The 26,492-nt window shown below is 38.8% G+C and overlaps 2 protein-coding genes across 5 annotated transcripts in view; one reads left to right on the top strand and one right to left on the bottom strand.

Annotated features, from left to right (window-relative positions):
• PDE8B (phosphodiesterase 8B) overlaps positions 1 to 15,066 on the top strand; it is a 256,270-nt gene extending 241,204 nt beyond the window's left edge. For all 3 annotated transcript variants that reach the window (XM_012721817.1, XM_012721816.1, XM_004678190.2), the window contains 9 exons: positions 151 to 315; positions 2,523 to 2,568; positions 2,876 to 3,011; positions 3,877 to 4,075; positions 7,206 to 7,423; positions 8,667 to 8,787; positions 10,082 to 10,249; positions 12,009 to 12,138; positions 12,368 to 15,066. In XM_012721817.1, coding sequence (XP_012577271.1) covers positions 151 to 315; positions 2,523 to 2,568; positions 2,876 to 3,011; positions 3,877 to 4,075; positions 7,206 to 7,423; positions 8,667 to 8,787; positions 10,082 to 10,249; positions 12,009 to 12,138; positions 12,368 to 12,477 — 1,293 coding nt within the window. In that variant the 3' untranslated portion in view covers positions 12,478 to 15,066. The remainder of the gene's footprint in view (positions 1 to 150; positions 316 to 2,522; positions 2,569 to 2,875; positions 3,012 to 3,876; positions 4,076 to 7,205; positions 7,424 to 8,666; positions 8,788 to 10,081; positions 10,250 to 12,008; positions 12,139 to 12,367) is intronic.
• Positions 15,067 to 15,218: 152 nt separating this feature from the next.
• WDR41 (WD repeat domain 41) overlaps positions 15,219 to 26,492 on the bottom strand; it is a 34,679-nt gene continuing 23,405 nt past the window's right edge. The window contains exons 9-13 of one of the 2 annotated variants that reach the window (XM_004678189.2): positions 21,401 to 21,585; positions 19,197 to 19,318; positions 18,305 to 18,393; positions 17,653 to 17,780; positions 15,219 to 16,341 (exon numbers count right to left, since the gene is read on the bottom strand). In XM_004678189.2, coding sequence (XP_004678246.1) covers positions 16,189 to 16,341; positions 17,653 to 17,780; positions 18,305 to 18,393; positions 19,197 to 19,318; positions 21,401 to 21,585 — 677 coding nt within the window. In that variant the 3' untranslated portion in view covers positions 15,219 to 16,188. Of the gene's footprint in view, positions 16,342 to 17,652; positions 17,781 to 18,302; positions 18,394 to 19,196; positions 19,319 to 21,400; positions 21,586 to 26,492 lie in introns of those variants that run through there. The other variant, XM_012721819.1, reaches the window with a different exon arrangement.

Here is a 26,492-nt window from a genome sequence, read left to right as displayed (position 1 = left end):
GTCAGAAGGGAGAGGCGCCACGGATACCTGCTAATTGTGAACGTAAGTTGTACTGTTAACTGATTTCTAGAGTTGGGTTTATGTATATATATATGACTCTTGGTAAGTAGAATCCTAAGGTCCAGAAATTTACTTTGTTTTCTTCCTTAGGTCATAAATATAATCAATGCTGCCCAGGAAAACAGTCCTGTCACGGTAGCAGAAGCCTTGGATAGAGTTTTAGAAATTTTACGGACCACAGAACTGTACTCCCCTCAGCTGGGTACCAAGGATGAAGATCCTCACACCAGTGACCTTGTTGGAGGCCTGATGACTGTGAGTGGTGAAGCCAGAAGAGCACGGAAAGGGACATTCAGTGCATTCCAGAGCCTGTGTTACTTTAACAGAGAAATAGTGTCTGTAGCTGCAGACACTGCTCTGTGGGCACACGTGCCATCACCACAGCCAGAAGCAATGGACCACACTTTGTGTCCTGTGTGTACGGTATTAGGCAGTAACAGCTTTCCTTGAAGCCGACTGGCTACAGCCACGGGGACAGTCCTTCACAATTTATTTCTTACTGAAGACTCACTAGGCAGTTGATGGAAGGACATCTGTGGATGATGGGGCCTTGAGTGGTATGGTATCGGGGTGAGGGGCATGGCTAGCTTCCCTTGGTCCCAGATGCTTCATCTAGATAATGAAAGGGTTTGTACTTAAGACTGCAGGAGGTTTGGAAATCTTAGCTATAGAATTCTTTCTTTAAATTCAAGCTTCTGTGTCAAGCTCCATCTATAATCAGTAACTGAAGCTGGTACAATTCTTTGGGAGAAAAAGGCCAAAAGTCATCTGTGAGTTTCATTCTGAAGGTGTCTGACTAGTCCTGCTATAGAATGCTGAGTGTTGCTTGGCTCCCTGACCTAATCTCCTTGTTCCCATGGAGCGTCTTAGTGCCTTTGTAACTTCCTGTCCCTTTCCTGCCACCCGGACCAGTCTTGGCCATCCACCGCAGAGCAGTATAGAAGGTCAGTGCTGAGAAGGTCAGCAGGGCCCATCAGTGCTAGGCTGCAACAGCAGGAATCTGGTTCCCGCCCCACTAAATCTTCCATCTCTGAACTGTACATTACTGGGTTTCCTTCCAAATCATACTCCAAGAAAACAGTGTAGGATTCGACTTAATTTTTTTTAATGATTTATTTATGTTTACAGAACTGGGGTACAGGCCAGAGGTGCGGTGGGTGAGAGGGTTCACCAGAAACAGAGTGGGGAGCAGAACAGGCAGATCATCAAAGTACACTGCTGAGGGGAGCAGCGGGCGGGTCAGGAGAGGTCTGCCTAGGCATGGCAGTCACCTCCCTGGCTGGGGATCGAGCTCCTGCTGCAGTGGCTTCTGAGAGCTTCATAGTGCGGAGCTTTAACCCATTGTGCCACCAGGGAGGCCCCGATTGGACTTAATTTGAAGAAGTTTTAGGAAGGCAGAGAAAGAAGGGCAAAGAAAGGAATGCCTTGGGATTCTAGCTGCCCTAGAGTCACGGTAGCTGGACCTCTGTGACTTACCTACTACTTCAACTTTAAATATTAAGGTCTTGACCTGGAAACCCAAAATGTGACTGCAGGAAAAGTCTTTCATTAATATTTTAACACACATTTTTTAAGGGTGACATAATTATTCATGACTTTTAAACAGGAGAGGAAACAGACTCAAGAACATAAAGATTAGGTCAAGAGACTAGCAGAATGATAGCTGAGCAAGATTCTATGCTCCCTTATGCAGCCCTTCCAAAGACTTCAAATGCAGAAATTTTTCTTCTAAAGTCCAGCAGAAGTGTTAATGTTGCAAATGAGAAAACAGAGCTGAAAAACTTTATGTAGATATTAGTAAAAAATTAGCCTGCCCTTAAGCAAAAAAAAAAAGACATGTATGCATACGAAAACTGGAGTATGGGCCAGAAGTGCAGGGGACCGAGGGTGGGGGGCTAGTGGTGCAAGAATTCACCAGAGACAGAGTGGGGAGGAGCAGGCAGATTGACTAAAATACATTGTTGAGGTAAGCAGCAGGTGAGACAGGAGAGGTCAGTTGTGCTTTTAACTCCTTGCACCACCAGGGAGGGGGCCCAGCCCACCCTGTTAATGGCTTACCATTAAGTCAACTTCCCAAATGTCCAATTATAAACCTTAACAACACAATTAATACAAGTTTATCTAAAGGTAAATAGAGTCTCTTCAAAATAACATGCATGCAAAGCAAATCACCTGCACAGTTTCATAATATTGCTTCAGAATGTTAGAAGGATGACACGATGGAGTCAGCTCACATCTAAAACGCAAGACCTGACTACAGTCACACCTACTTTATTCCCAATTCTCCACATGCTGGCGCTAATAGACTTGGAAAGGACAGAATCCTCTGTAGGTCTGATTTGAGTTTCAACCTGTGAGTTTCAGATTGTGTTAATCAGGGTTTCTTTGGCTAATGAAATAAATGAGAGTATAATGATGGAGGCATAGAAAGTATGCTCTAACCGCGTCCTTTTTTGTTCCAGGACGGCTTGAGAAGGTTGTCAGGAAACGAGTATGTATTCACTAAGAGTAAGTTGTCATTAACTTTCCTGTTACTAGTAACCTCTCTCCAGCCTAAGCTTTCCCCACTGTTGTGACTAGTGTCTGGGGGAAGCCTTGAGGTTACTTCCTGTGAGTCACTGGAGTGCAAGGATTTCTGTGTCTATATTTGAAATCAAGTGGGCTAATTAAAATTGTCTCTGAGAATTGGCAGAATAAGAATTAAAATCTATACATTAAAAAGGCAAGCCAAATTATTTTTCTAAGGGTTAGGGTTTTGAAGTTTAATAATGTGAGAGAGAAGAATGTCTGGGTAAAAATCTTCCTTCTCAATCAGATGTGCACCAGAGTCACAGTCACCTTGCAATGCCAATAACCATCAACGACGTCCCTCCGTGCATTGCTCAACTACTCGATAATGAGGAAAGCTGGGAGTTCAACATCTTTGAGTTGGAAGCTGTTACACATAAAAGGTACAAGGCTTGTCTGGGTGCATGTTGGGGGCACTGATGGCCATTCTCAAGACTTTCACATTGGAAACTCTGGAAAGACTTGAGTCCTTACCACAAGACACCTCACAGCTTCTGTCACAAGAGACATGCTGGAGGAGGAGTGTCAAATGAGAGAGAACACTGTGGCCTCTGAGTGAATATCTTTATGGAGCAATAGCGTAAAGAGGGTAAGATGCAGCAGCAGCAGCTAGGGGAGGTTCTGGGTGGGGAAGCACTGAGTGTCCTCCTTAGATATATATACCAGGTGATTCCTTTGTGCTAGTGAGCCAAGAGTCCAGAGTATTCTCAGCCCCACCTTGTTGAAACCCCACCTCACAAAATGAGTTTGTGAGTGCAGCAGACTTTTCTTTTGGCCCCATTCTGTAGTCAGGTGAAAGATAACTCAGAAAAGCCCTCTTCTATACCAGGAGAAGACTATTTCTTCTGTGGTATTGGTCAGTCAAATATGAATGATTGTCACAGGCAGTAATCAAGCCTCTAGCTGGCATGACTGCTGAAAGAGCAAACAGTTCTACTTGTCCTTAAACTCAGTAACTTCCTCAGAGCGTGCAAAGAGCTGGGCTTACATGATGGTTAGAGCCCCTGAAAAGCATGACCTTGGGATAATCTAGAATCATCCTGATTGCTCACCATAGACGCCTCGTTGTAAAGTGGATAATGAAAAGGCAAGCTACCCTCACCTTCTACTTTGGGGTGGGCACATTTTCACAGTGTGCATGTGGAGTAAGCGTGAAGAGAAAGAGTGCCTCCATCCCCCAGGATCATTTGAAGAAAATTGTTTCTTAGCCAGTGACTACAGCAAATCAGGGCTTGTTCTGTTTTCCAGGCCACTGGTTTACCTGGGCTTAAAGGTCTTTTCCCGGTTTGGAGTATGTGAATTTTTACACTGTTCTGAAACTACTCTTCGGGCCTGGCTCCAAGTGATTGAAGCCAACTATCACTCCTCCAATGCTTACCATAACTCCACCCATGCTGCTGATGTCCTGCACGCCACTGCCTTCTTCCTCGGAAAGGAAAGAGTAAAGGTAGAGAATTTCGATACCATGTTCTAGTCACTTTCCTGTATTGGAGATCAATTTTAATAACTACATGAAGCAAACAACTATGGTGCGGCCAGTTCTGCAGAGTTGTTTGAGTTAACTCACTCAGTGACCCTTTGATGTTACAAAGACATGGCCTTTTTGCCTTAGTGCTCCCCTTGCCCAAATGCCTAAAAAATAACATGTCATTACACGGACTCCTTGCTATGGCTGGCTCATGAATCCATTCACCAAATGTTTACTAGGATATTACATTGGGTTAGAGGACAGAACTTCTAAGTTATTAAGTCGTTATTAGAGCTAGTTAAGAATTTGGCACTGGCATATTATAACTCAGGTGGCAATGAGCCATGCAGCAATCCTTCAGGTGTTCTGGTACAGGTATGAAGGTGTACATCTATAGATTAGTGACTGTTACATAATTCTGAAAGAGTTCCATGTTCCTCAGTTCTAAGAAACCAATTACAATCCTGGTGTGCTTTGACCATTTTCAGCTTTAGGTTGGTGTGTGTGTTTGAACAGGTTTAATGTGCCTAGGCTTAAGGTGATGGGACGTTCAGTAGGTTTGTATAATAAATGCATTTTTCACTTACGGTGGGTTTATCAGAACATAATCCAATGCCAGGTCAAGGAAGATCTGTAAACTCACAGACAGGTGCTGATCCATAGGGGAGCACATGGGCTCACCATTACAGCTGGCCAGAGATCCCTGCCTGCCCTCCGATCCAACTGTCACCACTGTATAATGAAGCCTATCATTCCTCTGCTAGTTAGATCTGAAGCTTAGAATGTAAGGACTTCTTAGAGAAAAGCCATGTAGACTGAAATTTATATCAATCTGCAAATGCCTGACATTAGATTGCGTTCTTAGTTGTAAGACACTGGGTATATAAGGACAGCTTAGCAGAACAGGTAGAAGGAACAAAATGGCGAGGGAGGGGGAATGTTTCTTTCTCAGCTTTGCCAAAGACTGATCTTGGTATTCAGTTTTGTCAGCAAGAAAGGAAAGAATGTGTTTGAAGAAGCTTCTCAGAATTTATGTCAGAATTTATCAGCTTTGAGGAGCTGAGACTTTGCCAAGTTCCTCCTTTACTTTCCCATTTCACACAGCATCAGCTGACACCCAAGCGCCATGTGAGGCCAGCACACGGGGCACTGCCAGCAAAACCAGCGACCTAGACAAGCTGCTGTAGCTTGCAGTTAGACATAAACTTCACTTAACGCAGAACTGATCTAGACAAATGTAAGTTAAATGCTTGAAAAATTAGGGTATGTTTTGTCCATTTATATCTCCTGCTCCAAAATAAGAATTTTTCTTTGAATTGTGAGTTCTGCTAGTTCATTCAGAATCTGAATTTCTCAGCAATAGAAACAAGTCTAAGCTTAAATATAACATGCTTACAATTGAACACTGTAACTCTAACAGTCTCTGCTCTACAGCTCCATAAGGAGCCTTGGAAAATTGGACTGGAAGGGGTCCTGAGCTCAGAGATTTGCCAGTAGATCAACACCAGTGATTAGTGCACTAGGAGACCTAGCCAGTGAGTTTTTCCTGAGGCCTCTTTGAAGAGACCTGATGCTGATAAAGAGTCAGAAGAATGTGCTTACCAATTCCCCATTTTATCTGCCACCCCAAATTTTTTTGTGTAAGGTCTTAATAGTGACAGTCAATGTCACTAACAGCTCCACATCCTTAATCCAGTCATACAGGTCATGTGTCCAGAGCTGACAGTCCCTTTAAACTTGTTCTGGACAGTATACTCACCCCATTCTTTTTGGTCTTTGGGGGCTACTGCAAGTGAGTAGGGATGGACAGCAAGCACTTGTCACTTCACACTAGGTGGTATTCATCATGGATAAGGGACAGCTTGAATGAAGGCCTTCTAATCAGTCTGCCTCAGTGTGATACAACCCTCTTACTTCTGGTTAAAGAAGGAAAAACTTATGTAGCAATGTTAGCACCTTCAAGGGTTTGGAGATTCTTCTGCCATAGGTTTGGGTGAAGTTTTCTTCAATTGATGTTCCCTCCTTCCCATAAGAAAGGACTTGCTTCATATATGTACTTGTGAATGGGTTCAGTTTTTCCTTATCATCTCCTGCATCCTTAACATTCCCCACACTGCAGTAGCTGTATCATTAAGGAGCAGCAGAGAGATAAACATTTCCATCACCATGAAAGTTAGTGAACAGCAATGCTCTAAACTAGATTAGGCCCGCTGTTCATGCTCTCAAAGCGCCTGTACTTTCCTTATTAGCATGTCTCACAGTAGATTCCTTGCATTTGTGTTTTTTTACTTGTGTCTCCCTGAATAAACTAACCAGCCCCAACAGCGCAGAGTATGCCAGTTCCCTTCATCCAGCACTCTTTGAGCCAAAAGGCACCCAGTCAGCATCTAGAAGGTAGACTCTGGATGCACGAATTCATAGTGTGTCTCCTTATGTAACTGTAGCCGGTTTGATAATTTTCTTCAAAAGCTGTGAGCTGAGGAAATATTTGAATCTCCTGATACTTTGGTTTATGTTTATTAACTATTTGAGGTCTCTCAAAAACTGAGGGGTCTTTTTTCCCCTTGACTGTTAACACTAGCATGGAATTTATTAACTGCAAGAACTTCGGTTTTTCTAGGAGAGTTCTTACTCTTAAATTGCTCTGACTACTCATCTCAAATCCTTTCAACTTTCTGTGAAGAGAATTATTGTATCTGTGCCACTACCATACTCTCACAATCTTTTCAGAAGTAGGCAAATAACCTAGTAATATTTATGATCACAGGTCAATTTCTGCTCTAGTCACCTAAGGAATCACAGCAAAACCGTACAAGAGATTTGTAAATGTTGGACATTTCCCCCAAAGAACTGGAATGGCCTCCAGGGAAAGGATTTAGGTATCACACTAAGTACATTTCAGATTTCAATTTCCTTCCAGATAATCCACAGCACAGCACAACAAGGTGATGCAATGTGCCACAGGCAACCTTCAAACTCTAGGAAGTCAGAGAAGGCTTAACAGGCTAAGACGATATTGGTCATCCTGGCTCCCCTGGCCCAACCCCCTCTGACTGAAGGCCTCATACATCCAGTGGATAATGCTCTGCCTTGCCTCCCTTTCCCCCAGGGAAGCCTCGATCAGCTGGATGAGGTGGCAGCACTGATTGCTGCCACAGTCCATGACGTGGATCACCCAGGAAGGACCAACTCGTTCCTGTGCAATGCAGGCAGTGAACTCGCCGTGCTCTACAATGACACTGCTGTCCTGGAGAGTCACCACACAGCCCTGGCCTTCCAGCTCACAGTCAAAGACAGCAAATGCAACATTTTCAAGAATATTGACAGGTTTGCTGGGCTTGGGATCCTGTACTCAGGGTTTTGAAGTATAACAAACTTGGTTTCTCCAAACTTCTCCAAGTACTTAGCTTCCTCTTAGGGGAGTTAATGGAGAAATTAGCATCCTTGTGCCATTTATCAGGCAGTAGGATAAGCTCTCCCTTGCAAATTTATACTTTCTTTTTAGATCTTACTTGGTTTTCAGTTCTCATGAAAATGTTTTATACACTCCACAAACACTGCTTATACTACTTTTTTTAACTCTACTCATTTTTGTATGACTCAAGAAAAATGTATACTCGCCCATCTACCATGGGGAATTTTCAGTGACTTGTCTCACGAGATGATGGTATTCTACACTAGTTAGTTATTGTACTTTCTTATGCTAAGTGTTGGCCAAATGGGGACAGGCAGCAGCATTTCCTTTTTGTTACTAGCAACCTCTAGTCAGACTGTGGCGTTTTTCCGCAGCAGCAGGCAGGCTGGAGCACTGCCTCCTTGGAGAGGACCATGTACAGAGTGTGTATTACTCACTCCACTTCAGGGACCACTTGTCAACATGATCCTATCAGTCTGGATCATATTTGAGAAAATATGAGGCCAGCTATTGTAGCTTTAAGTTCTACCGGAATCAAGGATTAATTTAAAGTTGTCTCAGAATTCTTTCCATTAGCCAATTTTATTAAACTCCTAAGGACAGAAAAAAATAGGAACTGGACAGTAATGTTGGAGGTTAGGTCAATGTGAGTACTACATTCATTGCAACTTCTAATTATAACCAAGAGAACCCTTATTAATGGGAAAACATTCTTCCAATGACATCATCAAAATAAGTAATGCCAACTCTCTGCCACCGGAATTACTGTGTCTGCACAGAATGCAATGCAATGGACAGCTTGTCAGGTCACTGTAGCAGCCTGGTTGAGAAGGACATATCATTTCCTTCTACCTCATTGCTTTGTTGCCAAGGAAGGTAGAGAATCAACCTGTAAAAGAAGTGCCCACCATCTGATAGGACCTTTCTTTTTTATACATGACTCATACGAGGAACGGTGTGCTGTCATTTGGGCTATGGCATGTCCCTATGTCCCGACCTAGGGGGAAGATGAGCAGGTAAACTTTTTTGTGACCTGCCCTAATTTCTTAAATTTGTGCCCCCAGATTCTTCATATTGTAGGAAGTATGGTGAATCAGTAGCAATTCTAATTTTGATACGATGTTAACCAAGGCCTTTGTATTTTGGTTATTTTAGGAACCATTATCGAACATTGCGTCAGGCTATCATTGATATGGTTTTAGCAACAGAGATGACAAAACACTTTGAACATGTGAACAAATTTGTGAACAGCATCAATAAGCCACTGGCAGCTGAGGTAAGCATAGCCTGAGATACATGAGAGTATATTTCCACTGGTGCCTACTCTGGCCTCAAAGCACTTTACCTTTTGAATACAAGGTAGTTACTTGGTTGGAGTTGCTGAAGGGCTAAAAGTACAGGCAGCTTGTTCTTCTTGGGATTAGAATAGATGTAACAGTGTCCATAGCAACTCTGAGCTTCTTGAAAATCCCCAAGCTAAAGTCAGTGACAAAAGGAAGTAGGCCCACTGATGGGCCTGCACACACAGACTGGCATTAATGGCGTTTTAGCAGCTCCCACACTTGTTCTAATAGTGGTTTGAGTTCTTGTGAGACCTCAGAATTGGTAACTGTTTTAAGTAACTATTCCTGCTGGCTTGCACTAGAACAGTAATGCCTAAATACCATATATACTGTCAAATATGGAGACACTAAATGAAAACAAAATCAAATGACCCCTGAAGCTGTTCATACACACATAAAGTTATAAAGAAAAGTCTTCTGCCTGTTTCTTGTCGAGCAGAAGAGATTCTATCAATAGATGGATGATTGTCTCAAAAGTAACCCGGTGATCATTAAGGAGACTGTCTGACCAGGACCATCATCATTCACCTTGCCAGTCTGGATGGTGTCCATCTCACCTTGTTTCTGCTACATCAACCAGGTTATTATTCTGCACTACCATATCAGGGCCCTCACCTTCCAGAGGATTTATGGAAGCATAAAATTACATACTTAGAGGATTTTATACAACTGTCTATTGAGATGAGTATCCTCTAAATAGTAAATGATCCAAACCATCACCATTAAGTGTAGTCATTAATGGTGTGATAAATGGGTATAGTTCTAAACAAAGTAAAGCCCCTTAAGTGTCATGCAGTCTTTCAGCGTGGCACTTCTGGGGATAGTTGTGTTCAGCCAATTCAGTGGTTTCTTTGAAAGGGAGAGAATCACAATCTTCCAGTTAGTGTCTAACTACCCCATATGTAAGCCTACCCAGATACCTGTGTCTAATAAGGAAGTACTAGCAAGGTATGTGTGCATTAGCATAATCAGTAGGAAAAAATAATTTTGTAGAACTACCTCTATCCTTTTTCCCAGAGATAAGGGATGGGTGGTGCCAGACCCCTTTTATCATTTAAACTGTCTTTACCAGGACATACTGGGTGCGTTACATGTGGAATTAAGGAAAATCCCCCACTTCGCTGAATCTTACTCATACCTGAGCATGCTCGTTTGGTCACCATTTAATGTTTGCTTAGTTTGATTTATCATCCTCCTAAGGCTGTCCTGATCTGACATGTTTTCCAGGTTGAGGGCAGCGATTGTGAATGCAACCCTGTTGGAAAGAACTTCCCTGAAAATCAAATCCTGATCAAGCGCATGATGATTAAGTGTGCTGATGTGGCCAATCCATGCCGACCCCTGGACCTGTGCATCGAATGGGCTGGGAGGATCTCTGAGGAGTATTTTGCACAGGTACACTCTCTCTCTCTACGGAAGCTTCATTTGTTTTCTGGGAACAAAAGGCAGGTCACAGAGGCTCTGGGAAGTTTCCTAGTAGTAAATTACCCCTTCCTGGGAGAAAATGGCTCACTTGTGCCTGGAATAGACCTCTGGTTCCCTCAAGAGACTGATGTGGGTAATCAGTAACCAAAGGCTCCAGGGAAAGGTGGTATACATTGTGCCTTTGGAAAGTTCCTGCCATGGGTAGTATAGTACAGTAGAGGAGAAAAGATAGGTCCAATGATAGGAAAAAATGAAAAGTATCTCCAAAGGAGGTACAGGTTAAGTATTGTAAGAATTCAAAAAGGGATGTTTTCCTATATAAGAGGGGTTTGTGGAACTGTTAAGCCTTTTTTTTAAAGGAATACAAAATGTGCAACTAGGGAAGGACTTACTGTGAGACCAAAGTATTATAAGCAAAACTAGTGGGGGGGGGGGAAGGGAAGAGTATCTGAAGAAAGCAGCAATGTGTAGCTCACTTTAACAATATGAAGAGGTATTAAGAAAAAAAGCCCAGCTAGACTGCAAGAATAGTTCCAAAAAGAGGCTTACTTTCAGAGAAGAGATTGTAAGGACAGGTAATACACAGGAACACAAAGACCCAAGCAAAAGGGGGAGGGGGGAAACCAGTCATTTATGTGGCTGATCTTAGGGAGGATAAAGAAGAGCTGGTGGGACTGGGAGGAGAGTTGGCCAGCTGAGGCCACAATCAGTTAAGTAAGTACAACTTCAAGGCTGAGAAGAAGGACCCTAAGTTGAAGAAAGTACAACAGGTAGTGCTCATCTTGCCAGAAAGTGGTAAGGGGTCAAAACTACTACTTGAACAGTAGATATTTTAAGGCCATTTAAGTGTGCTGAGCCAAAAACCTAGGTAGGAGGTGTCATAAATGGACTTCTCAGAATCCGTGAGAACCTGAAACTAGTCGTAGTTATTCTCAAAGTATATAACAAAGAATTGTGAGAACATCTTTAAGTTCTCTGATATAAGATCCCTGTGCTAGTGTCCTTTCCTCAGAAAGGAAGTAATATAGTAATGGTTCCAAGACAAGGTGACCTAAACAGCAAATTACAAAGGAGGCCTCTGCTCAGAAAGTAGCAGCTGACTCAACAGCCCACTAGATATTAATCTTAATCAGCAGCATTTCATGCATGTGAACATTCTGTAAAATGCAAAATTCTCAGAAATACACACACCTTGAAAGTTGCATAGCCACCACCTAAGGCCGAACAGCGTGTCAGGTTTTTTCCTTGTAAAAAGTGTTCCGTGCCTATCATACTTTTTAAAAGTATACTTCCCATTTTGTCATACAGAATATTAAAGATGTCAAAATTAAATTCTTACTGCTTCAATGTCAGTAACAACACTCTAAGTAAAACACTTTCTTTAAACTACTGTTATAGAACAATGAACACTATAATGACCAGTTGTAGTTTCCTATCAATTCCCTGATTCAGCTAAGGAATCAAATTTTTATACAATATTGTCTCTGTACCCTGGAAAGTGACTATGTCAATTAGGATGACAGAGTTAGTATTACTATTACCTTGAAAATAGTCTCGACCTCAGAGCCCTTCAAGGAGCCAACTTTCATTAACCTCAGTATCTTGCTGAGCCTGTTTCTTCTTGGATGCATCTGTTTGATGTTCCGTTTTCACAAGGTTGTTCTGAGAAACTAGATGCTACTGTGACAGTTTCTAGTGCCTACAGCCCTGCATGTGTTATTTCTTGCAGACCGATGAAGAGAAGAGACAGGGGCTGCCTGTGGTGATGCCAGTGTTCGACCGGAACACCTGTAGCATTCCCAAGTCCCAGATCTCCTTCATTGACTACTTCATCACAGACATGTTTGATGCTTGGGATGGTAAGATAGTTCATGCTTTGTAATACTATATATAATATACACATTAAGGTCACTCTTAAAAGTCTTTCCAGTACATTTAACACTTTTTTCCTATTTCAGTGAATTACTTAAAAATAGCTATTTCAATATTCCACTCCATGAGCACAGTATCTTGACATGTCTGTCTTCCACTATTTTTTTTTATGTAAATCCAATTGTTTTCCTAATAGTCGTCTTTCTGTCCTTACAGCCTTTGCACATCTGCCAGCCTTGATGCAACATTTAGCAGATAACTACAAACACTGGAAGACATTAGATGACTTAAAGTGCAAAAGCCTGAGGCTTCCATCTGACAGCTAAAGGCAGAGAAGGGGACCTCTGATCTACAAAGGACACTGAATTATAGTAGTAAAGAGGCTTTCCTTAATCATGAAAACAACAAATAGGTTAAGCAGGTAATATTTGGTTTTTAATCATTCAAGTCCCTAAATTTCATTTTTGGAAAGTTATGGTTTATGAAAGTAAAATGTATTCTTTTAATCTCTTAGTGACAAACACATGGCAGACTCCTGTGCTCTGCTGTCCGTGTGTCCTTGTCAAACAAAACTTAAAATGCTATCCAAAAAGATAAAAGCAGCAAAGATTTGATGTTAATGAGACATTGACCAAATAGCTCTGCTAGTGTTCAGCTCATTTCTTATCCTAAAGTCACCCTTATTGAGCTTGACTATTTTTCTTAAAGCATCATCTGAAGGATTTATAAAATGAGCAAAACTACTTTCATAGCCTTGGCCACTCACTCTGTTGTAACAGGGATTCATCCTAAGAGAAAGAAACATCTGGTTTTGGGGGAATCCATGAGCTTCCCTTATTTCTGGTTGAAAGGGCATTACAAGGCACTATACTACATAAAAGCCATTAAATCTGAATGCCCTTGGACAAGCTTTTTAAAAAAAAAATTTATATACATTTGTTGTCATGTTTCAACATGACAATTCCATTTTTATTAAATTTGTATTAAATCAATCTGAATTTTTGGGGTATAACCATGGCATGCCATCTCTACTTATACATTTGAGGAGGGGATGGGGAGAAAGTTCAGATATTTTTAACTGATCTATATTTGAGATCATGCCATTTTGCTTTAAAGATGTAAAAAAAGAGCGCAAGACATGTAAATATCAGGAAAACAAGCTAATGAGAAAGCAGTAAATACTATTTTAAGCTATTAATGTATGCTAAAAGCTTCTGAAGCACAAGTGCATATTTTTATACAGCTGTTTTCACAACTTTCTGTGAGCTACAGTCAACCTGAGATTTTCCTTTGTCTTTTACCAGTCGACCCTTCTCTATATATGTATTATAACTATTAGAAAATCAGTAAATGAAATCTTTGTTTTGCTTTTAAATTCTGTATATGCCATACTGCATTTTTAAGGGGTATAGAGACTGACTTAACTGAACCAGTTTTTTTTGAAAATCGGAATGCAGGATGCTTTGGAAGTAGTACACTGGAAGAAGAAAAAAATACTTATCACTAACAATAATGTGCCAATTTTTTTCCTCTTTTGTACCAAAAAAAGGAAACATGACAAGTACATGCAAAGAAATGTATCTAAATTATTTTTCTTAGATAAAAGAATTTGCTTGGTCAAGACAACAGCCAGCTTTGTATTGTAATGTTGCTTTATGTAAATGTGATAAAAAAATGTTTTTGTGAAGTACTTGGAACTAAATTCTTATAGCTATTTTTCATTCCCAGTACCTTTTTGTTTTACTTCTCTAGCCTTTTTCATAATTTCAAAAAATTGGCTTAGTGTCCTTTATTTTATGAGCTACCTTGTTTCAGAAGCTTATTTGAGGCAAGGATTATCTATTTCTGACCATCTTGTGTTTCATTCCATTTGGTAAGTACCATTTATCAGATGTCTGACATTTCTACACGAACATTACAGCTTATTCAATGTTATTTCACAACAACGTTAAGCATTTAAGACTGTCAGGTACATGTTAAAAACAGCTATGTTATCAGTGCAACCTTTCACTTAGCTGCTAACTAAACAAGGCATTTCTCCACGTAATGATTTATGTATCAGATTGGTGTGAGCTATTATAAATCACCTATTATAGAGTTGTTTATTAGAACATTGTTTTGAGAAGAGTTTTATGGAAAATGCAATACCATCTGATACTATATAGGTGACATTTAAATTTGCTTACCTGATTGCAAATAAGCCTCATCACTTCTATTGGCACCTATGCAACCCTGGGAGAAAAAAATAAAGGGGACTCTACTTGCCCCAAAGTATACAGCCACACAAGGAGGGAGTAAAAGGGCATTAAAATAACAAAGTACACTCCATTGTTACAAGCTAGAGAAACTAAAGAAAAGATGCACATAAATACTGCAACTGAAATTGTATTCTTCTAAATTAAAAGTTCAGCTTTTATCAACAGTCTACATAACTACTACTGAGCAGCTCTGAATCACTACCAGACTCTCACTTTGAGGATGCTCCTGAACGTGGTTTTCCTTGGACCATAAAAAGGATTTGGCGTGGTACTTAAGGTATTGTTTTGTTATTGAAATCTATGGTTTGTAGCATTTCTTTTAAATAAACAGAACAGGTTAAATCATTTCAAGAGAATTATAACCCAATATATTTTCAAGAAATCTAGCAAACTGGGTTGTAGTTCATCTCTAGAGGAAAATCAGAAGCCCCACTGGCTCCAAATTGAAGATTAGAAAGCAGCCTCTTTGTAACTTCTCAAAAATGCCACAATAGCAGTTTCTTGCCTGAAAGCAATGCTGATTTTCATATTCACATGTTTCAGTGGAGGTTAAGTTTTAACACAGTCCTCCATAAAATTTTTCACTGTTAAGTAAAGCAAAAATAATGACTGTTTTCTTCATATATGGAGTGATACCTTAAACTATCAGCTAGCATTGCAAAACCTTACCTGAACTGTGTCTCTGTTATAACATTATGGCAATGATCTAGCCTAGATGACTGTAGGTCTTCCAGTGTTTGTAGGTAGTTGTTGGAAGTACCTATCAAAGGTAAAATTAATAAAAACAGCACTTTTTAAAGTGATAAGATCTAGTCCTCTAACATTATTACTCTCCCTGCACTTGCTTTAGTACATTTTTATCCTCAGTTTAACTCCACAATTAAACTCACCTGTTTTTTACATTCATAAATACAAACAGGGAGAAAGAAATTATCCTCTCAGGCCGGTGGGTATGAAGATGATTAAATTTCAGTGGTTACCATAGGGAACTACACTAATGAAACTTTCTCAAGCATCTCACATTTAAGTCAAACATAAAGCAAATCAGGCAATTTGGCAACACTTTTTACTGATCTCTCATGTCTGTCATATTTGAGGGGAAGTGTCTGGTCTAGTACTTATCAAGAACATCCTGAAGTTTACAGAGATTTTACTACCTAGGTAAAAAATGACGAACAAGAGGTTCTATGGGAACCCTTCCCCACTGGAAAAAAAAAGTTGCAGTCAGAGAGTAGGAGTCAATTTTACTCTGCAGAACATTAACACAAGTTTTATATTTCTACCTCCTCACAGGTTTTAGGTTCAAGTTGGATAAATTCAGAACATAGCAGCCCCACTGAGATTACTATGTAATCTTCCTTTCCTATTGGGAGAGATTAATTTTATAACAAGGTTCCTTTTTAAAGAAAGAACAGGTATAATTAGAACAAAGTATTTCAAAATCCTGAAGGCAACATGGAAGAAAATACATGTAATTTTTTAAAAACATAAATTATGAATATAAAGAGTATAAGACAATTATACTCAATAGAGGGTTTAAGTACTAATGTTAAAATATTTAAGGGTGAACTATAATTTAACTTTCTATCAACACATATTTGTGCTGTACTCTGAAACTTCTGTGCTAAAATTAGACCTGTTTCTCTGGGGTTTCAACTTACTGCTACAGACAAGTCAGTGATGTACTAAATACGGCAACAATAAATATTAATGGTTTTCAGAGTATTACCCTATATACTTGATGTTCAAAGTTCATACATAGGTATCTAATTTCTTAAACTAGACAGCAAGGTATAAATTGCCATTCTCCTCTAATTTCTGAAATAATCTTAAACTGCGTAATCCCGATTGTCGTTCTCCATTTTTCCACAAAATAATGAGATGATCGGCAGAGCATGTCACTATTCCGTGTTCTTCGAAGTACAGAAACATCTGTAAAGAAATCGAAAAATACCAATTACAGGAACTTCAAGGAAATGAGGTTAACAGATGAATAACATGTGCTAGTAATATATGTATACCTTCGAGACACATTTGGAAGGTTCCTAAGAATCTAACACATTTGCTATATGCTACTCTGAAAGTTTCCCCCACCATTTAAAAACTTTTAATGTGTTCCTACTATTAAACAAGTCCAAGCTTCTCAGGACATTCATAATCTAACCCAAGACCGCTTTCCCAGGTTTTAATTCCAAGTGTCTCTTCACAGGACCTTGTGTTCCAGCCTAGCCAATCTGCTCTTCCCATATTCTATTCTCATCTCTGTAAAACTACACTTTAAACCACCTACGTGAACAGAAAAAGTTAAAATGTAAACAACTGGACTACCTTTAGAGAAAAGCAAATATGAGTAAAACAATGAACTAGTATCAAGGAGTTTAAGGTTAACAAGATTACATTCATTCTAAATAACCTTCAAGATTGAGTTTAAGTCCCATATCTTCTTCTAACTCCTGTTTACTCATTGTCTGCTACTCACCTGAGATCACACATTTCAGAATAACTTATTAGGTAGATCTGTAGCCTGCCCCTCTACTACAGTGTAAGATCCTAAATGCTAGCTTTGCATTTTTGTAAACTCCATTGTCTAATCTACTGCTAAGATGCAATTGTGATATAGGTATTCTATCACATAGAATATCACATTCATTCTAAGCATGAATTCAATTTTAAATGAAAAGCAATTGATTCTTACTGGCTAGACAGTAGAAAAAAATTTAAGAGATTCACTTACACTGTCATCATCACACTATCATAGCCCTCACCACAGACAGTGGTGCTATATAGTAAGTATTAATGTACTTGAATGTTACAACTGTCTGCATCTTATAATTCTCAACTAATTCATACATGCCAAGAAACTTTTACTAAAAGTCAACAAATTGTTCTTCAAAGGGAGGTAATAGTAATAGCACTTTGTTCATGAATTTAACATAGGCCTCTATAAAACACACTCCACAACTCTCAAGCAACATCTCGTAAGAATTGCATTGTAGAATCAACCATATTCACATTGTCCTTTTTCTTTTAATCAACTATCTCCATGTCTTCAGTAATACTGAATAAGCCCATTTTTTAGAAGCAAACATATGCCTTGTTTTCTCACATTATCTCTAAAGGAAGACCCTATTCATATACAGTATAACCCATCCTATTCCATATTTAAGTTCATCAAAACCCACACAAATATGTAGAGCTCCCTACATATTTACATATTTACATGCATACTGGAAATACTACCACCTCCACAGAAGATGAGTGTCCAATCAAATCTCCAATAAGCTCCAGTGAACTTGAGGTGACATTTTCTTGTTTTTTAACAGGTTGACTGCTTTGTTTTACTCTTCCAAATCCCCACATATTAAAAAAACCTAGAGAAACAATGTCCATCAATCCATAAGTTACTGTGCTTTTTACCTATGGCAGTAATATGAAATCAGAAAAACCGAATTTTTAGTCCAGGTGTAGGGCTGACAACTAACTAGAATTTTGCTTCCCAAACCAAACACTGGAAAAATCACAAGTCGTGAGATTATGACAGAAAGACATATGTATTTTTCCATGCACTGAGCTCATTGTTAGTTATAATGCTTCAATGCTGAAAGAAATATTTTAGCTTAGCATGTGACGGTACATATTCTGTTTGTGTTATCAGGCAATATAAAAGCATAGTGAACTTCATAAGGTTATTTGGTCAGATTACAGAAGTTTCCTTTCACAGTAGACTTGAATGGAAATAAATATGCAGTTCTACATTAAAGCATTATTAAAATGTGGATCTTATGCTTCCAATAGACACTTGTCTACTGGAAGCATATTGTATATCACTCCTGAAACATAACTAACTACCTTTCATTTAAGAAAGGAAGAGACCAGTGTTTGGGGAAAGACACACCTGTTGGTACAGGTTCGGCTGCAAGCTGCTGTTTTTCTCTTAACTCCCAAATGCGTACACTGCCATCTTCTGAGCATGAGATTAACTGCCTGTCAAACAGAAAAGAAAAGATAAAAAGAACACCACAGAAGAGGTTAAATTGCAGTGAAAGTTATCAATAGAACTTCAATTGCTCTTATTCAGCTCTTAGCAGGAACTGATGAAAATCACAATTTACCATGGTTTTGCAATGCAAAGTAAAAGCACTCTTTAGGAAATGCATACATTATACTCTGTATTATACTGGCTTAAATTTTATAAATATACCATCTCCACTAAAGTTTACTCAGAAAACCACGATATGATTTACACTTTCACAGTACACTGAGCAGCTCCTCTTACTATGTTGACTTCTCAAGGTGCCTTCCATTGTGCAAGTATCATGTAAGAAAATACTACTACTCCCTTAATGTAATTTCAGTCTTAGACACTCAGCAGCCAAATTAACCAAGAGGAAAGCTTTGGACAACAAGGAGACTATCATTTGATTGTAGCTACCAGAAGAGATCAATAAAAAGATGGGTCCATTGGGTAATATAAAAAGAAAAATTAGTACATAAAAGTTAGTACATAAAAGTTAGGCCCAAAAGTTGGCCTTTTTAAATAAATACCAAATTTTGACCTACTTTCTAGTAACACAATCCGACAGTTCATTTCATTTGAGCCCTGCCTCTTGTAAATTCTGTAAAATGTTACCACAAATTTTTCTAGTAGAGACAGCCACTGGGTATTCTCCTTTTTCAAAACAACATAGCAGATCAAGCCATGGAGCCAGGTAGCTTTGACACTTGTGATGTTACACTAGTAGTCCTAGGGACTGAATTTCTTTCATCTGCACAGATGGGAACTTCACCTGTTTGGAAGTATGGTGATATGTAGGACATTGGAGTCATGTGCAGTTTTCTGGGAGGCAATCACACGCTTCATTTGAAGATTGTACACATATAAACCCCTTCCAACTGCAGCAAATATATTCTGTGGAAAAAATCCAAAAGTGAGCCTAATATCAGTACTAACCACTACCTGGGGTAATAGATTTTCAGCCCTGGAGTAGTATCAGAAAGCCACTGTGATTTTCCCTATTCCTAGCCTTCAATCCAAATGATTGTACTTGCCCTCTGAAATCCAAAAATATAAAGCACCAAGAAAAGCTCAAAGCATCTGCAAGCCAGAAGGATGCAACTGATAATACAGTTCTGTGTGTAACACCCATTAGCATCATTCTCTCCCTCACTAAAATGAAAGCTAAAGAAAGGAGGGCTGGTTCTGGCACCAAACTAACTGAGGTATAGCCTAGGTTTTCATTCACACAAAACACTATTTCCTTGGAAAAATTACTGAGTTTTCTTTTGCCTGTAAAGTGTGAGCCAAATTACTTGAATGTCCCCATCTCCAGCAATCAAGAGATCTATATAAAAGCAACAAAAAAAGTATACACTGGTATGGCACTATCCTAAGATGCTCTAAAAGCATCACAAAACATTTTCCAAATGGAATGTGAATACTTCCTTTTTTTAAAGATTTATTTGTGCATACAGAACTGGAGTACAAGCCAGAGATGGGGGGGGGGGGGGGGTTGGGAGGAAGAGGCTTCACCAGAGACACAGCGGGGACCCGAACAGGCAGATCGACGAAGTACACTGCTGAGGGGAGCAGCACACGGGGCAGAAAAGGTCTGCCGCACCATGTGGGTCACCTCCCGGGCCGGGGATCAAACTCACACTGAAATGGCTGCTGCTGGTTTGCACTGCTGCATCCTAACCCATTGTGCCACCAGAGAGGCCCTTTTATTGTTTTTTCAACTAAAGTAGCTATCTTTTGAAAATACTCTTCCCAACATTTATCTTACTTCACCTTATTAAGGTAGAAAAAGCAAGCATTTCCATTTTCCAGACAGCACGTTATAATTTAAACAAGTCACACACTTCATTTGACACATGGAGTCAGTATTAGAATCAAGGTCATGTTAATCTAGTCCCTTGCTCTTTCCTTGTTCTACATCACCTAGCTTCTAAAATTCTTTTGCAACTCACACTTTTGGTAGTGCTTGTCTTAGAATCATTCATTCTTGATTCAAATGTATCCCACCACTCCCCTGAGGCACACCTTTAAAGAATTCCTACACACTGCTTCCCTATTTGCACGAGAAAACACTTCCCTTGTGGTTTCAAAGGCTCCAAACCCAATACAGATGTATAGTATCCAGTTTTTGATACCTTATTGTTTTTATCAGTTATATCTTGTTTTCCAAAGTTGGGATATAGAGAAAACTTTTAGGTATATAAATGTTCTTTATCCTTTTCTTATACTGTTGTTTTAGTTTTTAAAGGGAGGTGAACAAAAAAAAAAAGGACCAAGTCCCCATCTAGAGCACTATTATTGCAAAATTTAAATAGAAATAGTAGCAGGCATATAATTAGAAAAACAAAACAGTTGAGAAAGGCTCAAGATAAACAGATAAAAACTCCCCCAATACCTCTTCTCAAGGGACCCTGCTCCTTAAACATCTCTGTGATTTCATTCAGAAAAGGAACCTAACTTTACATGTATTTTCTAAGGTCCTGAGTTTAGTAAGCTTACTGATAGTATAAATTCTTCCTCCATCATAGATGTAATGTCCTTCAAGAACAAAAAGGCCTAAAAGACAGGAATTCTCAAAACCATTTTGTCCTAGGATAATATACTAAGAAAAATACCCCTGACATTTTTCATTCTTCTGTCCCTCTAAGAAATTCACCATAATATTCAAAAGGATTCTCTCTCACATTGTTTCTTAGACACTATCCTCAAATCCTAGGATTTGTTCCAACCCAAATCTGACCATTTAATTACCACCTTGACTCAAGAATAAAAGATTAAAATAGCTTTATAATATAGTGGTGATGTCTATGAAAAATATCATATTTTAAAGCATAACTTGAACATGGGAATGATGCAGTTGTATAACCATCATTTTAAATATTTTAAATATTACTAAATGGGCTTTACTTTAAATTTTAAATATTACTAAATGGGCTTTATTTTAAAAGGCAAGTTTATAGATTTTTTTTTATTTACCTCTTCATCCCATGTGAAATGATGAATAGAAATGTCATTTGATTTCTGACAGAGTTTTATTTCTTGCTGGGTGTCCAGCTGTAGAGATGGGTCCCAGAAGTTGCGTTCACAAGCTTGCACGGTCCAGTCCAGGACATCCCAGACAATCAGCTCTCCAACATGAGAGCCAGTTACAAAATGCAAATCTAGAGAGAGTCATATATTAGTCTTACTGCTGGTCATTTTACGTAGGCTACGAGTGGAATTGGACTGCCTAAGTAGGAATGCTCTAGAATACCACAATAATTAGAATAATTATTAAAGTGGAGGGAAGGGATTAAGCTGTAGATAAGGCTAACAGGAAGATTAACATGTGAATAGACATAGTCAGGTTTATTTTTGTATTTTGCATGTAATGATGACTCCCTTTCAATTCAGTGACGAAAGACATACCTTATATGCTGCAATCTGATTAAATATTTGAGAAATAAAACTGAAAGTACCTTACTTGGTATACTGTTTACAAAGCATACACTTCTCTGGTGCTTATTTTACACTCTCTTACATATACCAGATGTGTGGAGATTTTCCCACACCAAGAAAATCTGGAATACTCGCTTAGTTCTACAATTTAACTGAAGATAACTGAATCAACATGTCATAGGTTAAAAGCTTAGTCTTACAGCTTAATCCTTTCCCTCCACTTTATAAGTGCCGCACACAAGTCCAGGTTGTTACCTGTGTTTCTGATCAGTCAGCTATAAGTTCAAGATTCCAATAACCCCCTCATGTTGTTCAGTCAATTTTTATATCAAACGAAGGAAAACAGTTTACTTATTATTTACCAGTTTGTTGTATAAAAAGGTGTGATAAACACAGGTGAACGTCCAGAAGTACAAGACATTTAGGACACAGTATGTGGGAAGGAAGCAAAGCTTCCATCCCAAATGGGCCACTCTCCTTTTACATGCTGAACCACCAGAAATTCTCCAAACCCCATTCTGGAGTTTTTAATGGAGGCTTAATCGTAGAGACACAATCAATTATTAACTCCGTTTCAAATTCCTCTTCCCTCCCACAGAATGGAGGAACCAAGACCCTGAATATTCCAAGCTTCTAATTGTGAGCTCTGTCTTTCTGATGATCAGCACCCTTTAGAAGCTCAACAAAAATGAATGGTCTCATCAGAACAAAAGACACTCTTATCACCAAGAAAATTCCAAAGATTTTAGGACCTTTGTTACAAACTGTTAGCAGAGACCATATTTTTTACATTATTTCACATATACAAAAAAGTTATAAGTAGATCAAAGATTAAAAGATTAAAGGTGAATTATTTTATGAACATGAAATTCTAAAACGCTTTAAAAAGAGGCAGGATTGAATAAAGATATTTGAAAAAATATGTTTGTACCCCCCCCCCCCCCCCCCCACACAAGTGACAAAAAGCTAGGGAAAATTTGCAACTCTGATTTCAAAACAGGTATATTATACATGATACATAGGACTTCTTTAAAAATTAGTAAGAATGAGATAAATACTTCAGTAGGGAAAAACAAAAAGAGTTGAGGACCTGACAGCTACAAATGATCGGTAACTTGTGAAGATGTTCAATTTCCCTAAAAGTCAAAGAAATCTGAAGCAAGAAGATGTTATCTATTAGTTTGCAAGTTGGGAAAGATTATGAAAGAGGAAAATACCCAATCCTGTCAATAAACAAAAGCAATCAGCACACTCACAATCTACTAATGTCCTGATATAAACTGGTATACTCTTTTGTGAAACCTGATTAATACCTATCATAACCTTTAAAAAATGTAAACCCATTAATCCAACAATTCTACTCTTAGGAATTAATCCTGAGTAAAGTACAAAAAAAATGTATAGCAACATTATATACGATGATAAAAATCTGAAAACCTAACTGCAAAAGGAAAAACAATATATGATACTCACAAAATGAAATATCAATGCTGTTACTGAAAATTAAGTAGTAAAAGAATGTTTATATGGAAATACATTTAGGACATACTGTTACACAATACAAAGCAGTAAGTAATCTACACACACGAACATAAGCCCAGGAAAACACTTATATAAGGATATGGGCGAGTATTAAATGCTACATGGTAGGATGATTTTAATTTATGGTAGGATGATTTTAATTTATATTTTAAATTTTTTAAGCTTGTATTTTCTCCCTTTTCTAGCATGACTATGATTTACTTGTATAATAACAAGTTTTTTAAAGCCCTTAAAGAAAATGGAATTAATAGGTCAACTAATACAACTTTACAACTTATACTTACTGCAAAATGTATAACTGCTGAGACTAAAAATTACCTATTTTAATTCTTATGTATTTAATAGAAAGCAGAACAGAATAATGCACTGTGAGTTTGGAAACCCAAGTCCTAATTTTGGATCTGCCTGTTATTAGCCATACGGTCTTCAGAAAGTCATTTAACCTTTTTCTTTGATTTGTCGGGCATTAAATAAGGATAGCATTAAAAATTAAGTTAAATAATAAATGTGTAGCCATTATCTTCCAGCCCTGGCATTATTTTTTCTTTTTTTCTTTTTATATAATTTTGTACATTTTTTTCCCCATCTCAATTGTAATCCCCGTGGGTTTCCCATCACCAAGTCACCCATGTGCCATCACCATAATCCCGTGCACTTCCCTCTCCACCCCACCCCACTCCCGTTTTTTATCCCATTCCCCACTCCACCCCCGCAAAATGTCTCTGGTATATGGTTGTTCATTATTTTTGTTATTTTCTCACAGCCCTGGCATTATTTTGAGCCCCTGATATCATTCCATATTAACGGTATTAAAACATGCAGTTCTTCTAATTCAGGAATATACAGATGGGTAATTATGATTAAATTATTCCATTTATCAAATAAGTCAGCAGCACAGAAATCTCTTAATTAGATGAACACTCTCTTAGAAGTAAAGAATTACAAGAAATCATATATAAAACATTTCATCTTGGTTCCAAGTCTGATTTTTATACTTTATTGATAGGCTCTACAGAATTGGCTTTGTGAAGAAACATTAATTTCTCACCTGTAAAAAGGAACAGCCTTCCAGTTTTCCTAGTGGGAAAGTTACCATTACTTTTCCTGTCACCTTACCCTCTTCCTTCCAATTTTATATCAAGTACAAAAGAATTGGAGCCATTAGGGAGTGGCTCTCCATGTGTCCCCATAATAAAGTTTACTTTATGTACTGACAACACACAGTTGTCTCCTCTGATTTAACCCTCCAGTGTCTATAATGCATTTATGCAATAGAAACAAAGATTTTCTTCACTGACAACAGAATTTACCTCAGTTGACAGTTTACCACTGTATAAATTAATTATATTCTCAAACAGTTCATTCAAAATGTTTTACACCAAATAATCTCAATGTCATTTTAATAGATGTATTTCATTCTAAATTATCACTTAGCATGAAAATCCCAACTGATATCTATCTGCTCATCACTCAGCAACATTAATACTTTGTGATTAACAAACCATGCTATCAACACAAAACAAGAAGAGGGAAAAGTCGCACCCAAAGCCTTTACCCAGAAGAGACAAGCAAGGTTATAGTCTGTCTTTGAAAACCTATCCAGGTATTCATTTCACTTTGTCTTAACAGTGTAAGATTGCCCTTGAGCCACCTAGGTGAAAATATACTTCCCCTATTAGGCATACACCCAGAACTAGCGATATCTTGCTAATGGGTGGGGACAAAGAAGCCAGCTGAGAGTGGATGTGGGATTTGTACATCATCATCATTTCAGGATCAATAAAAACTACAGCATAGCAGGCATGCTGAGGTGCAAGATAAGAATTTCAACATATTTTCAAGATTTACAAGATCACATATCTATGTATGATTACTAAGTATGCCTTTTGGATAACACATTATCTTTAATAAAATTTAAGTTATGAAGTTTGTAAAGTAAAAAGCTACTAGGGATTTCCTGTTTTGTTTTGTTTTAGCTTTCCATTTTCCTCTGCTGCAGAAGCTAGCAAGGAAATACTTGAAAAGTAGCTTTTTTGGTTAAACTGTTTCAGGCTTTTGGGGCACATTTCACTATAACACAAGTACAATGAAATAAGGCTACCTCAGAATACCCCATCACCTTCGTTAACAAACTATGGGTCAGTGTTACCAGCACTACACCACTAAAATCAGACAACTTCAGTGAAATGGTCCAAAACAAAATTGTGCTTTTCTCAGTATCTCCAGGCCTTGCAGCTTTATGGCTCAGTGTCCACACAGTGACACAAATAAACTTGCCTTTTGCGCTGCATCCATGGCTAGAAGGGGAAAGAGTCCTTAAGAGAAAAATAAAGGAATGCTCTCTACCATGGTAACTTCTATCACTATAAACAAGCTGGTCCTTTGAAAAACTTTCATTTGGGCTGAGTAACACAACAGCTATTTGGGAGGAAAGTTTTAGATTTGAGAAGGATATTCTCAATGATCTACAAGTGTGGCTCAGTGGCAAACAAATGAAGATTATTTTTGGTGTCTGTGCACCAACGAGGATCTTAGGTCAGAGGGCCGAGTCTAGTCCTCCTCCTACATCATACTCATGGAACCCTTACAGGGCCTTCTTACTGTCTTTTCCTTACTCTCACACTGAAGTCCCACAGCAGTCCTCACATTTGAACTCAGTATATGCATCATCCAGAAGAGCTCTGATGATAATGCTTTATTTGAAAGTGAACTAGCAAAATCCCAGTCATTTGTAGGTTGTAATCCAAACCTGCCATGTAAAAGGTCAGATTCAACCACAAGATAAGCTCATTAAAATAAATATATGCGTACCAAAGACATTTGTGGTGGTGGGGTGGGAAATGTGATCAAAAACAGTGGGGAGGGGGGCCCTCCCTGGTGGCGCAGCGGGTTAAAGCACTGCACTAAGAAGCTAAAGCCACTTCCATGAGTTCGATTTCCGCATGAGCTCTATCCCGCCTGCCCGAGAGGTGACCACATGGCATGGCAGACCACTACTGACCCGCCCGCTGCTCCCCTCAGCAGTGTACTGCGTTGATCTGCCTCACTCTGCTCCCCACTCTGTCTCTGGTGAATCCTCTCACCCTCC

This window comes from Condylura cristata, unplaced genomic scaffold (genome assembly GCF_000260355.1).
Source record: "Condylura cristata isolate star-nosed mole 26May11 unplaced genomic scaffold, ConCri1.0 scaffold00007, whole genome shotgun sequence".
NCBI classification, from domain to species: domain Eukaryota; kingdom Metazoa; phylum Chordata; class Mammalia; order Eulipotyphla; family Talpidae; genus Condylura; species Condylura cristata.
This window is presented reverse-complemented; position numbering and strand designations above follow the sequence as displayed.